The 12,243-nt window shown below is 43.2% G+C and overlaps 1 protein-coding gene across 1 annotated transcript in view; it reads right to left on the bottom strand.

Annotated features, from left to right (window-relative positions):
• nr5a2 (nuclear receptor subfamily 5, group A, member 2) overlaps window positions 1-12,243 on the bottom strand; it is a 65,562-nt gene that overhangs the window by 28,750 nt on the left and 24,569 nt on the right. Inside the window, exon 5 of the mRNA XM_079157525.1 lies at window positions 250-369. Coding sequence (XP_079013651.1) covers window positions 250-369 — 120 coding nt within the window. The remainder of the gene's footprint in view (window positions 1-249; window positions 370-12,243) is intronic.

Raw genomic sequence — 12,243 nt, 5'->3', positions numbered from 1 at the left:
ATGCACTTAGAAAAAAAATGCTAAATTGATTATTCTAGTGACATTAGTATATATCTATAAAGCATTATCTATTTTTAATGAAGCGGGGACTCCTGTGCGCCTGAGTGATCGATAAGGCTTTAAGGGAAATGTTGAGGTGTTGCAGGTTCCCCTGAGGAGCAAAGGGAAGCATGGTTGGCAGGGCTTTGAAAGGAAGGGGAAAGGGTGGAGGTAGCTGGACGTTTCCAGGGTGGGTTTAAACCAACTCACCTGCTGGCCAGTGACCAATAGGATGGAGCCCTCCTTGGCATGCATCACCTGCCGGAAGACGTGGTCGAGGATGAGTAGTTCGCTCCAGCAGTTCTGCAGCAGCTTCATCTGGTCGTCCACCTGGTTAAAAAAACAAAAAAACCCATCAGGTTAACTACTTGAGCAAACAAACCAGAGGAGATCAACATGAGGAGCTACTGCGCATTCAACTTTACAAAAGTGAACTAAAACGGTCCCTAAAAAGCTGTCCGGGCATTGTGGCATCATCTACCATCTCTGATCGATTGTATTTCGCTCTCACAGGAAAAATCAAGTATCCCACCCTCAAAACAAAAGGTCAAAGCCCTGTGTCAGCCTCAGCGACTTGTAAATATCACAGGCAGCTGTGTGCAAGGTAAGAACCTTGCACACAGCTCAAAAGTCCGCTGTACACACTCTAAAGCGTTCTCATCACTCATTTAAGCACTTTGCTCCGTGCCTGATTTCACAATTTTGCCAGGTTTATCTGTTTGCCCATTGCCAGCAGTTTCTGAGTGATTCCACAGATGATAATGATTAAGTAGCTTTTTTTTTTTTTTTTTTTTTTCTCCTCCTGAATGCCAGCCGCTGGCTCCCAGGGACCTGCCAGGTGAGCTTGGGAAGCTGAGGCAGGTCAATCGGTGGTTCTCTACACCAAAACAACCCCTTCCATTGTAACCGTTAGCCTCTTCCCATGCCCGGCACAGTTAATCATTACTCTGCGTAGCCAGACGCAGACAAAAAAAGGCCACATTGAGAAGGAAGGAATGAGGAAAACGTATGAGAGGCTCTTTCTTTCTCCTCACTCCAGACCCCCCTTTTCTTTCTGTCAACAAACATTGTCCTCTGTGTGGTATCATTGGGAATAATGTGTCTTTCTGGGCACACCGCGGTTTCGTGGTGATGTGAATTACTTTGTTGCTTTGAGTCTGTGAGAACAGTCCGTGACGTTCATCACCAATGTCAACCACAACTCGTCGGGTGAAGAATGTGGATCGATGTTAGAACTTTGCGACACAGGCAGGTGCGGCATGAACACTGCTGAAAGGAATCTCTTTTTGTGCTGTCTGGAAATTGAACAGGGGTCCGTTTGTTGAAATCTACAATGACCTTATAAGAAAAACAACTTTATTACCATGTATGATGGTGTCTGTGTCTGAAGTCTATTGCTTGTTGATTAGGATTGTTATGACTGGTGATTGGGGCTGGTGTCAAACAGTGTGTCTTTTAATTCTCAGGCAGACAAAACAATAGCTGTGCATTAACATTGACCTGGCACACACTGTTGGAGGGCAGAGCTGCCAGACTATTGTCTTAACAGCTGCCATTTAGTTGCTGTACTGGCTCCGATGTACGTAGGTAACCCTTCAGATCATCAGGGTTCATCTGGAGCAGTACCAAAGTTCCATCATGCCGTTATCATGCTTTCTACACTTAAATAAACCGTTTACAATATGTAATGAATAAAAAGCAAATTGCAGCAAAGAATAAACCCCAAAAGTACCCAATCTTTGAATGCCATTTCTTTTTTGTCAGTGAAAGTGAAGTGACAAAATGCAACAACGCTTCTGTGACCTTTTCAAAAAAATGTGGACATCAAGGTCTCACTCCTATTTTTTTTGTAGTCACACACTGAAGGCGTCTCAAGCACAGGATGAACAAATTCAAATGCCTTCATTAAAACCATCAGAGAGCAAGAAATACAGTCATTTTTTTCTTCTTCGTGTCTCCATATACCCTGTAACAGTGTGTGTGTGTGGACGGATGGGTACATGTAAGGCCCAGGCTCTTCAAAGGACCCCCCCTGCATGTCAGCAGTGCTGGCAAGTGTCGGGGTCCTCATCAAAGGGCTGTCCTCACTCTGCCTGCCTGGAAGCTCTTCTCTGACAAGAGGCCCGGGTCATCAAAGGGGGCCAGCTCAGAGGGGATGACGGCGGGTGATGGCAGCCTAGACGAGGGCTGGGGACACCCGCCTGGAAATGGTGAACTGGTGACAGACCGACAGGCGTGAGGGTGGACCAGGGGTTGGGGTTCAGTTCGCTGACCTTTTTAAGTGCCAGCGACACGAGCTGTTTCCCTGACAAGCTCTTCCTTTGCTCTGTCAAATGAGCAACGTTCATGGCGCCTGATCTTACAAGATGTGCTGCCTGCTCTCTCAGATAATATGAACTTTCTGACATGGAGCTGACAAGTGCTTCGTATTGTGTTTTTTTTATGCAAGCAAGTCCTGAGTACTATTTCAAGGCTCTCGATACAGTCCAACACTGGCTGATTGCATTCCCGAATTTTGATGTGTTCACAATATGTCACAACAAAGTTCAAATGAGCGGTTTGTTGAGCTCACCAGGAGCAATAAAACAGCTGATTTGTTTAGTCAGTTCATTCTTATCTCACGGTGTCGTCATGGAAAGTTTAGATAACTGCTAATTTACTGTTTCCAGTAATGTCGACTGAGTAGGAAACAAACTTGTTGTGTTGCTGTTCCCTGAGGGTTTCTCACTTCCCCAAGTGATACACATTGTGCTTGTTAACACTGCTATCACTGGCTGCTAACAATGAATTCTGAAATAAGATAATTCAATGCTAAATGTTTTGAGTCAGTGTTTTTGAAAATGTCTCTCTGGACATCAAAATAGCAAAATGGAAAGTCAGGATGAGGAGGTACGTTTGGTGGATAAGCTTATTTCAGTTCTACATCTAGGAAGATATTTCTTTTTTATTTTAGCTGAAGTATCTTGGGAACGTCACTTTTGGATTATTTAAAAAATATGAAACCACATATTTTATTTGATCATATAATTCAACATACGTCGAACTATATCTGCTACTCGCCATAGGACAGAGATGTTACACATGGTCCTGATTGTTATTTTTCTACACTTAACTACACTAGTTAGTAACATTATTTTCCCCCAGCACAACGGTTGCCTCTACACACAAACTAAACCAGCATTGCCTTTATTCCTCAAATGCATCCTATTTATTTGGTTTCTATATCTATATACACTTCTACATGTCACTAGATGGATCAACCAAATTACCCAAAAGCTGAAAGTGTCAACTTCTCCTTTCTGCGGTTCTCATTAGTTTTGTTCAAAGAAATTAAATTTGTTAAATGAGCAGCAACTAGAGGCTTTTAGTCTTGTCCTATGATGACGAACCTTTACTCTGAAATAGTCTATACATGTTAGCTGGCCATGACACATTATCATTTTGTGGTTAAAAACCATCATTTTGCATTTGGTGTCAAATGTACCATTTGAGTTACACAGTGTAGCAACATAGGTGAAGGAGTTTCTTTACTTTTGCTTCCACTTAACACATTTGGACAATCCCAAGTCTCTACCAGTCCTTGGATGGAGCACAACTCATTATAAGGATTTAGCTTCTAAGGTTCACGCTGATGCAGAAAACACGCTCCCCAGAAAACTGGCTTCAAAATCCACATTTAAGGCGTTTCAAGGTGTGATCTATTTAATATTTTAATATCATCACCAGTGTTTGGTTAAAGAATTGCGAGAAATTCCAAGCAGGAACTTCTACTTGCAGCAGCCAGCAATGAAAAATACATATCCTCCAAGAAACCAATTTAACACCTTTATGATCGTTCAGGCGAATGGGATCAATGCCAGGATCAATCGCTTAGCCCATAGCTTTTGTTCAAAACCACTGGCTGAGATTAATGGGATTTTCCAGAGAGAGAGGTAGAAAAAGAAAGAGAGCGTGGGTGAGAGGGGGAATGAAAGTGCCAGACAGGGAATGAGAGAATGAGAAAAGACTTGGGGGAAATTGAGAAAATAAAACATAGTGATTAAGAGCAGATATTCCCTCCATTTCTGGGTAAATGTAAATTAATTGGAAATGGAGCATTCAGATGCTCGCTGACTAAAGTAATGTTTATTCATAGCCCCCTGCTAAGAGTAGAGCAATTATCATGGTGTGTTGAGTCAAAGCAGGCCAATGTAGTAGAATCTTTTCCCCCCTTTCTTGTGGCCGGGTTTTGGTCTAGTGCCACGAGCATTGTTGAGCTTCGTACGGCACGCTTTAACGAGAGTACACAGCTGGATCTGGTTTTAATAAGTAGTTCCATTTTTGATGTGGCCTAATGAACAGATTAATGGAATCTCCTTCTGTGGAGCCTTAATGAATGGAGAGAATCATGCTATTTTTTTAAGACAGGGGGGAGAACACCCACACACACACACCCACACACACACACAGAAACCATGAGTTTATCTGCCTCAAACGTCTTGTACATAAACAATAGCTGTGCTTCTCTCTTCCCGTCTCTCTCTGCTGGACAAGAATCAATGCTGTCTCGAAATACTACAGGTGAGGTTTGAAGCTGACATCAATGCTGGTGCATCTCTTGCAGCCGCCCTTTGGTGCAGTCCTGTCTTGGCATCTGTTCGCCTTGAGCCAAACAGGTCCTGTATTCACCTGGGAACAGGCATTAATTCACCTAGAACAGCGGCTGTTGTTCTCAGAGCGTTTCGAACACTTAATTATGCTGAACTTGAATGTACTGTAGCTCATTTTTTGTTCATAGTTTGGTAATTTAATTGAAAAGAGTCTCAGTGTGTGGTTTCATTGCCAACAATAGGATTTTCTTCAACTAATTGGTCATCAATGTATCACAAATCATGGAGTGGTTGGTACTTTTTTCCTAGCACATGCTACCCTGCTGACCAATTTTACCATGTGTCTGTTTATTTCTGGATTACCCTTCCTATTGTCTTAAAGACCAAATTACATGGAAGGTCTCTATTGACTCATGACACAACAAATGCCTCTTGAATCCTACCTCAAATCATTTTTGGCAGGCATAACATTTTTTAAAGCCACAAATAGAGTTGCATCCATTGGGGAAAAACAACAACAGAGTGAGTGACACAATCCCCAGGGTGTTCCAGCTATGTGACCTGCTGGTAGGGAGAGGTGAGCTTTGGGTGTCCATGTTCCGAACTATGTCTGGCTTTTCTCTATGCGCTGCAGAAGCGGATGAAAATAAAATCATTATCCCTCCCCCTCACTTCTCCAAACCAACTCTTGTTTGTCATGGCATACAGTTTGTGTGGGCCTCGATCCTACGGCTGGCGGGGTGATAAGAATGCTGGGAAAATGAGCAGGTGGCAGGTGGCACTGCTAGTCTAGGGGGAGGGGGTCTGAGGAGAGGAATGATAATAATAGAGATAATATAGTGAGCGACTATAGCTTCAGTCAAACTGACTGTCAGCCAGCAGACAAGGTTGAAGATTGAAGCTGTTTTTTGCTAGTTGTACACCTGCTGGTTACCTGCCATTTTCCCTGACTTTTAGGGTTCAGCTCTGCTGATGTTCTGTGAATCAACATGATTAGCAAAGTATTTGAAATCCATCCATTTCCTTTAGAGCTGAGCCGCCAGGGAAACTCAATACATCCACAGTAAAATGGCCAAAAGCTGAACTTTCTTAATTTTCTATAAATGTGAATAAATATACAAATATTATTATTATTATTAGTATTACAAACATTCTCATAAGATAAGACTGACGTTGGGAAGGAAACTATGTCATTTATTCAGTTTGTCTGCAGTCTGAGTGGTCACTCTAGTCTCCTGAATGTATTACGATCCAGTTTGATCATAAGCCAATATGGACCCAAAGCAAAAATCAGAAACAAAACATCTGGCATTCAGAGACGCATTAATGCATATCTCTCTAAAAGACCAACAGCTGGCAGACTTAACATCAGCTTGATAGTCAAAGTGGTCTGTACTATGAATGTATGTGACATTATATGTATATCATTGCGTGCATGCTCATCAACACCTCGTGTCACTGGCACCTGTTTGTTGGTTGCATGTATATCTAATCCGACATATCAGGTAGTGCAGATGCCTGTGGGTTTATGTCCGACAGAAACTCTAGACTGCTATTATGTCCCTAAACAGCCATAGAGATGCCTCCGGCCATCTGTGAGCACATAAAATATAACCATTGTCACAAGAAGGTCTTGTATCCACAAACCTTTTTTTTTTTTGCTGTTTGCAATTTTGTGTATTTTTCTGTTTCTAAATCTCACTTTAGTAGCACCTACTCTACATCTACTCAGGTTACCGCGGAGCATGTTGAATGTCATTTATAATGTGGATTTTCTTAGGCGTCAAAGAGAAATACCAGGCAATATGAAGAATACAATCCCTCTTTCTACGAAAGAATATCAGTGTGCAGTTGCTGGCGATGTGTAGCGCTTTTGTTACTGACAAGAATGTAATCCGAAAAATGTAGTCAAAGAAAGTACTTTTTTGCTACTTTTTGTTCAAGTGAACTTTTTCTGTTCTGAAAAGTATTGGGCACATTGTTCAGAGTGAGTGTGTGTGTGTGTCGATGCATATGAACTCACTGTGCTGGCCTGAGAGCAGAAACCGCTTTGTAAGAATGAATGAATGCTGTATTGTGTGTGTCAGAAAGAATGCTGTGCGTGTGTCCTCGTCTGATCGATATTGCTGCGGCACTGAGATTGATCGGTTCCCACGGTGACGGCATTAACAGACTCTGGAGGCTGACCTCTGACCCTGGGAACACTCTGCTTTCGATTGACCATGCTCTCTCTCCCTCTCCCCCCATCTTCACATCTTGTTTTTTACCGTCTCCACATCCTGAAATTCTAATTCTTGTCCCAGGGTCGTGGTAGAAAGGGAAAACATAAAAACCCAGCTAATCATTTTACATGCCCTCTTCCTCTCCTCGTCGCCCAAAGGATACAGCATCCTTTTGTCCCAAGCCTTGTCGAGACGAGAGGAAAAAAGACGTGGGCCCAACAAGGTCTACTCTGCCTGGGCCTCAGTAATATGAGACCACTACAGATACAGGAAATGTATCTGTCTACGGTGGCAAACCAGTGTAGTATTGTGAGCGCTTAACAAATACGTAAATAGATAATGAATAAATAACGATGACGCAGAAGATACAACAGCTGTGACGGGTACACATAATAGATCACGGCACGTAAGGTAACGTTGTTAGCTGAAGCCAGCTAAGCACGCATACACAAATGCAAACACACATCTGTGAGAATCCACAAGAAGCGGCACAACATTCATGCGGAAAAGCAAAGTGTGTGTGTGTGTGTGTGTGTGTGTGTGTGTGTGTGTGTGTGTGTGTGTGTGTGTGTGTGTGTGTGTGTGTGTGTGTGTGTGTGTGTGTGTGTGTGTGTGTGTGTGTGTGTGTGTGTTGCAGTGGGAAGAACATCTTGTTTTCTCAAGGTCGCTGACGATGGCAACAAACCCTCTCGTCTGTCTGATATTAGCGCAGGGATCCGAGGATGAACCAAGCACGGCCAAACTTTCCTATTCTGTTTTTACTTGATGGATAAGCATATGAAAGATAGACAAATCAATAAGGCAAGAGAACGGCCCACTGAGGGGCCAGTCATGAATTTCAATTGATATCTTTTCATGCATGCAATGTTTATTGTCCGGTCTGCACCTGGTCTGTTTAATAGATATGTACAAAATCAGAACTTTCCAGGTAAAGTTTTATTATGATCCTGTATGACATAATCAATCCAGGTGGTACAATGTCTAAAGAAAAGTGAGCCCAACTCATTGGTGAGGCAACACATGAAAGAGATCTCCAGATAGGCTATGAGAACTAAATGTATGTACAGTTGCCTCATTTATGAAGAAAGTTAATCCATGAGTGCGTGGCTTAGAGGAAAGGAGTTTTTTTCTTTTCATTTTGAGAGCTATTGTTTTAAAGATACCCCCCCCCCACACACACTCTCATACTCACTCACACACTTGAAATCTCAGGGCTTAGAGCGAAGAAGCTATCATCTAATTATCAAAAACACAGAGAGGCCCTAATCAATTATTCACATGAACATTAGACCGCTAATACACATGCAGCCCAGGGAATGGCATCTCCCAAAAGTAACCCTTCCTCCTCCTCCACTCCAACACAAGACACACACACACATGCACAAACAAACGCAATCATGTCAAGACCTGGATACTTACACAGAGACACACAGTCATTTCTATACCTGCATACACACACTTACATGTGCAGCCTCCTGCTCCCTTCCCGTCACACCACTCTCCTCTTTGCAGACTGAGAAAATGCATGCCATCCAAAATGCAAAATGAGTTGTGCAAGTGGACTGTCTAAGGTTCCTGGCTGATAGGTGCTGAACATAGAACTCCTATTGATCCATCAAACACCCCCCCTTATAGACTCCCCAAGCACACACAAACGCACACCCAGATCTTAATCTACCAGGCAATTCCAGGGCATTAAGCCCCATCCATTGAATTTTCATGCCGTGCAATCATTATTTGAGTTAATGCTGCAATTTATGACTTGGTGTTTGTGTGCTGAGTGTGAAAGGTGTGTGGAGGGGATGCAATATAAGGAGGTGAGGAGGGGAGTGTGTGTGTGTGTGTGTGTATGCAGATTTCTGCGTGAGTTGGTTAAAAGTAGGGCTTTGCATTCACTTTATTGTACGGTTATTATGACTGTCAGACGTGAGTAAGAGAGGATTTATGTACATGCATATATGTACACGTGTGTGTGTGTCTGCGTGTTTGTACTATTGTGTGTGTTTGTGTCTGTGTGACTTTCGTTGACAGACAGTGGGAAATGACCCCATAATTCCTGTCTGGCTGTCTGTCTTTTAAGAGGAAGCGAAGACAAGAAAGAGAGGAGACAGAGAGGACAGGCTAAAGGCTTCCCCCTTCTGTATTATTTAGAACAGTCGAGACAGTCCTCCATAACTCTGTCTCACACACACACACACATACAGACATACCCACAGACACACACTGTATATGCAATATACCTTAACAAAGCTTAGACTAAAGCTGTTTTAAAATGCAGAACGACGCAGTGATGCTTCTTGTCTGAGAGGGCGGGAGACAGATTCCCATTAGCGTTTGACGCGCTGGGATGGGTGTGTTTTTTTTTTTTTTTTTTAAGGGGGGGGGGGGGGGGGGGGGCTGTGAGGGGGTTTAGTTGGTGGGTTTTTTAGAGCAGACAGCTGTGAAACCACATCCAAATATGGCACAGCTCCAGAGATCACTGGGATCACAGCCCTTGATGTACAAATTAAATATCTGAATTAGCTAATTGAGCATTTCCGGAGCTCCTGTTGTATATAAACAGTCAAAGTACAAGGAAGAGGAGGCATCAAAACCACAACGCAGCAGAACAGATGGAGCCCTGCTTCTCCCTGAAGTGTATCGCCAGGACTCGTCTGACAGAAACTGCCATGAATGCATCTGTATTAGGAGAGAGAAATCTCTCTATAGCACTGCTGCGGCAGTATGAGGCCTAGTGGTGCTGCTGCTGATGGTGGTGGGAAGTGCAGTGCAACATGTGGCGTATAAAGTAATAGCCTAAGGGAAGGTGAGACTGCGGCTTGCCACCTGAAAACCTTGTCTTTTTTTTTTCTCAGCATTTCTGGTTCATTTCCAGAAGTTCAGTGTGTTGTAGACACCCTTTTCAGAAAGTACCCCTTTCAGCATATTTGGTTTATTGCTCGTCATTGTTTTCAGCTTGCTTGAAAAGCCTCTTTTCATCTTCCTCTAAGTGGGCGCAATCCTAAAAGCACGCGGGACTGTAAATGCCTATTATTAGTGCCATGCCTTTTTATTTCACATGTATGGAATCATTTATATGTAGCTCGTGCCAGGTTTGCAGTCACGGCGCTTTGGGAGAAATGAAGAAAGAGACTGACAGATTGAGAGGTGAGGAAGAGGGAATGGTGTGAGAGTAATGAAAAAGTCCTGGTGTAGTGTAAAAGAAATGAGCAAGAGCAAAATCAAAACCAGCAAAGAAAGGAACGCTTAAAGTAAGGATAGAGAACAGGTGTCTTTGTCCTACTTTGCCGGCGGGGCTGAAGCCATTTTCTCGTCTGGGTCGTTGTTTGCCGTGCGGCCCCAATGAAATTTCTCGCTCGTCGTCACAACACAACCACAGTGTCTAGTGTTACCCCTATGAAATGCATGCATCAGTCATCACTGTGCAAATTCAATCACCCGCCTTCCCAGTTGAATATAAATACCCCTCTACTCTTTAAGTGTAAAACTAGAAGGCAAGCTGTCGGCTCTGCTCCGCCACTGTCTTGTCTATTGTCTCCCGGACCCCCGACCCCACCAAGCTTCCCCACTCCCTGTCCAGAATAGGCGAGCCGTAAATAAGCATCAGAAATAGACATTGGGGGACAACTGTTGACAGCCCAGTGACGAAAGCAGCAGACACAGTCACAACCTCTAGGCAGGCTGGATTACACGCAGATAATTGAGGCCACGCAACATCGGAACATTAGAAGCTATAGGGCTCTTTGAGTTTCTTTTATTGTTTTTTTTTAACTTACTTGGAAAGCCAGTTGAGCATTGTGTTTCAGAGTGCAGTTTGAGGAATACAATCTTTGCCTGAAGAAGTTTGCTGTTCAGTATCCCTTAAGATACACACGATACGTCACTGCAAATGTCTCATTTTTTTAATACATTTTTTCTATTTAAACATATATTACCATAATTGTTTAATGGAGTCATTGTCAAGTGGAAAATACAACTTCTTCTGTTATTTACCCCATAAACCTTCACTGAACATTCCCTTAGTTGAAGTATTAGAGGAATAGCTGGCTAATTGTTGCTCAGTGACATGTTCAGTTTTCAATGTTATTATTTTTCAAACTGAGTAATTGTGCGCTGATAAAGTGAATAGATGTCATCATCAACAGATTTCAATGTGAAATGGGATTTCAATGTGAGCTTTAATGTTTTCTAAACTGTGTCATTTACAGAGGCCACATGTAGGAAGATGTAAAAGAGGAAGATGAATTAGCTGACAGGTTTGCATAGTTTTGTGTGGTGAGTTTAGTTTAGAGGTTGAGGGTCGGCATAAGGCAGCGGCAGCCACACCTCGGCCCCTCTGACCTCTAGGAAACTCTATAGCCAGGAGCTATTTAGAAGCGAAATGCCGGCACTTCTGTCTGTATATTTACCACTCGCCTGACAACATATCGGCACCCTCAGCCACCGAGCCCGCCGGCAGATAACGATACTTTTTTACGAGGATCACTTCTAATTTGTCCTTTGCCGCAGCAAACTGTGAGCACCACATTTTTGTCTCGCAGTTTCTGATGGGAGGCACTTTGGAAAGGTTCCCTGCTTACACTTTAACACGACTCATAACTACAAGCACAGTAGAGAGGAGGATAGGGAGAAAGCTACTTTGTACTTTGGTGGAGTGTGTAAAGTGTTCGCACGCTGTTGAGTTGATTACTTTAGCACCCTGGCCAACTACATCAATTCCCCATATCCACTTTGTTTACTTATTTTCTTTGTCTTTCATGCCCACATCCTCTAAACCTTTCAATCACTCTCGCTCTCTCTCTCTCTCTCTCTCCCTGCTGATTTGACTGACTGTTGCCAACTTGTGAAACAACAACCCTGTTAGTTCGGGGCCACCGAGGCTAACCGCACAGCCTATAGTCACCTGCGTCACCATCTTAACAAGCGGCAGGACCTGCCAATAAAAAAGGCTTTTACCCTGATCGTCCTCAAACGAGACTTAAACACGACCTGCTCTTTCTCCTGCCGAATGCCCAAAGTGCTCGCAAATGCGAATCAGGCTGTGTTAACTTGCTTGAAAATGAAAAACTTAGGTGGAGGTATTTTTTATTTTTTTTTTGCTTTTCTTTACTGCATCATCAGCAGTGGTTTGTAGGGGAGGGTGAGATGGAGAAAGGCAGCGATAGATGGCAGTTATAAAAACACTTCTCTTCTACAGGTTTAGGGGTGGTGCGGACACTTGATCCATCTGTCAACAGTTGCATGTCTTGTCAGTGTCCAAGTGTGCTCCCCTACCTGCTCTCACGTATTGAGTGAGGATTTCAGTTAAATGTTGAAACAGTGAAAACATTCCTTGAGTGAGGAGAAAGACGCTACAAGGAAGAGGAAATGTTCTTGAGGACAGTTGAGTCTAT

The sequence above is a fragment of the Pholis gunnellus genome (genome assembly GCF_910591455.1).
Source record: "Pholis gunnellus genome assembly, chromosome: 4".
Taxonomy (NCBI): Eukaryota; Metazoa; Chordata; class Actinopteri; order Perciformes; family Pholidae; genus Pholis; species Pholis gunnellus.
The sequence above is the reverse complement of the archived record's forward strand: the minus strand, read 5'-3'. Positions and strand labels throughout refer to the sequence as shown.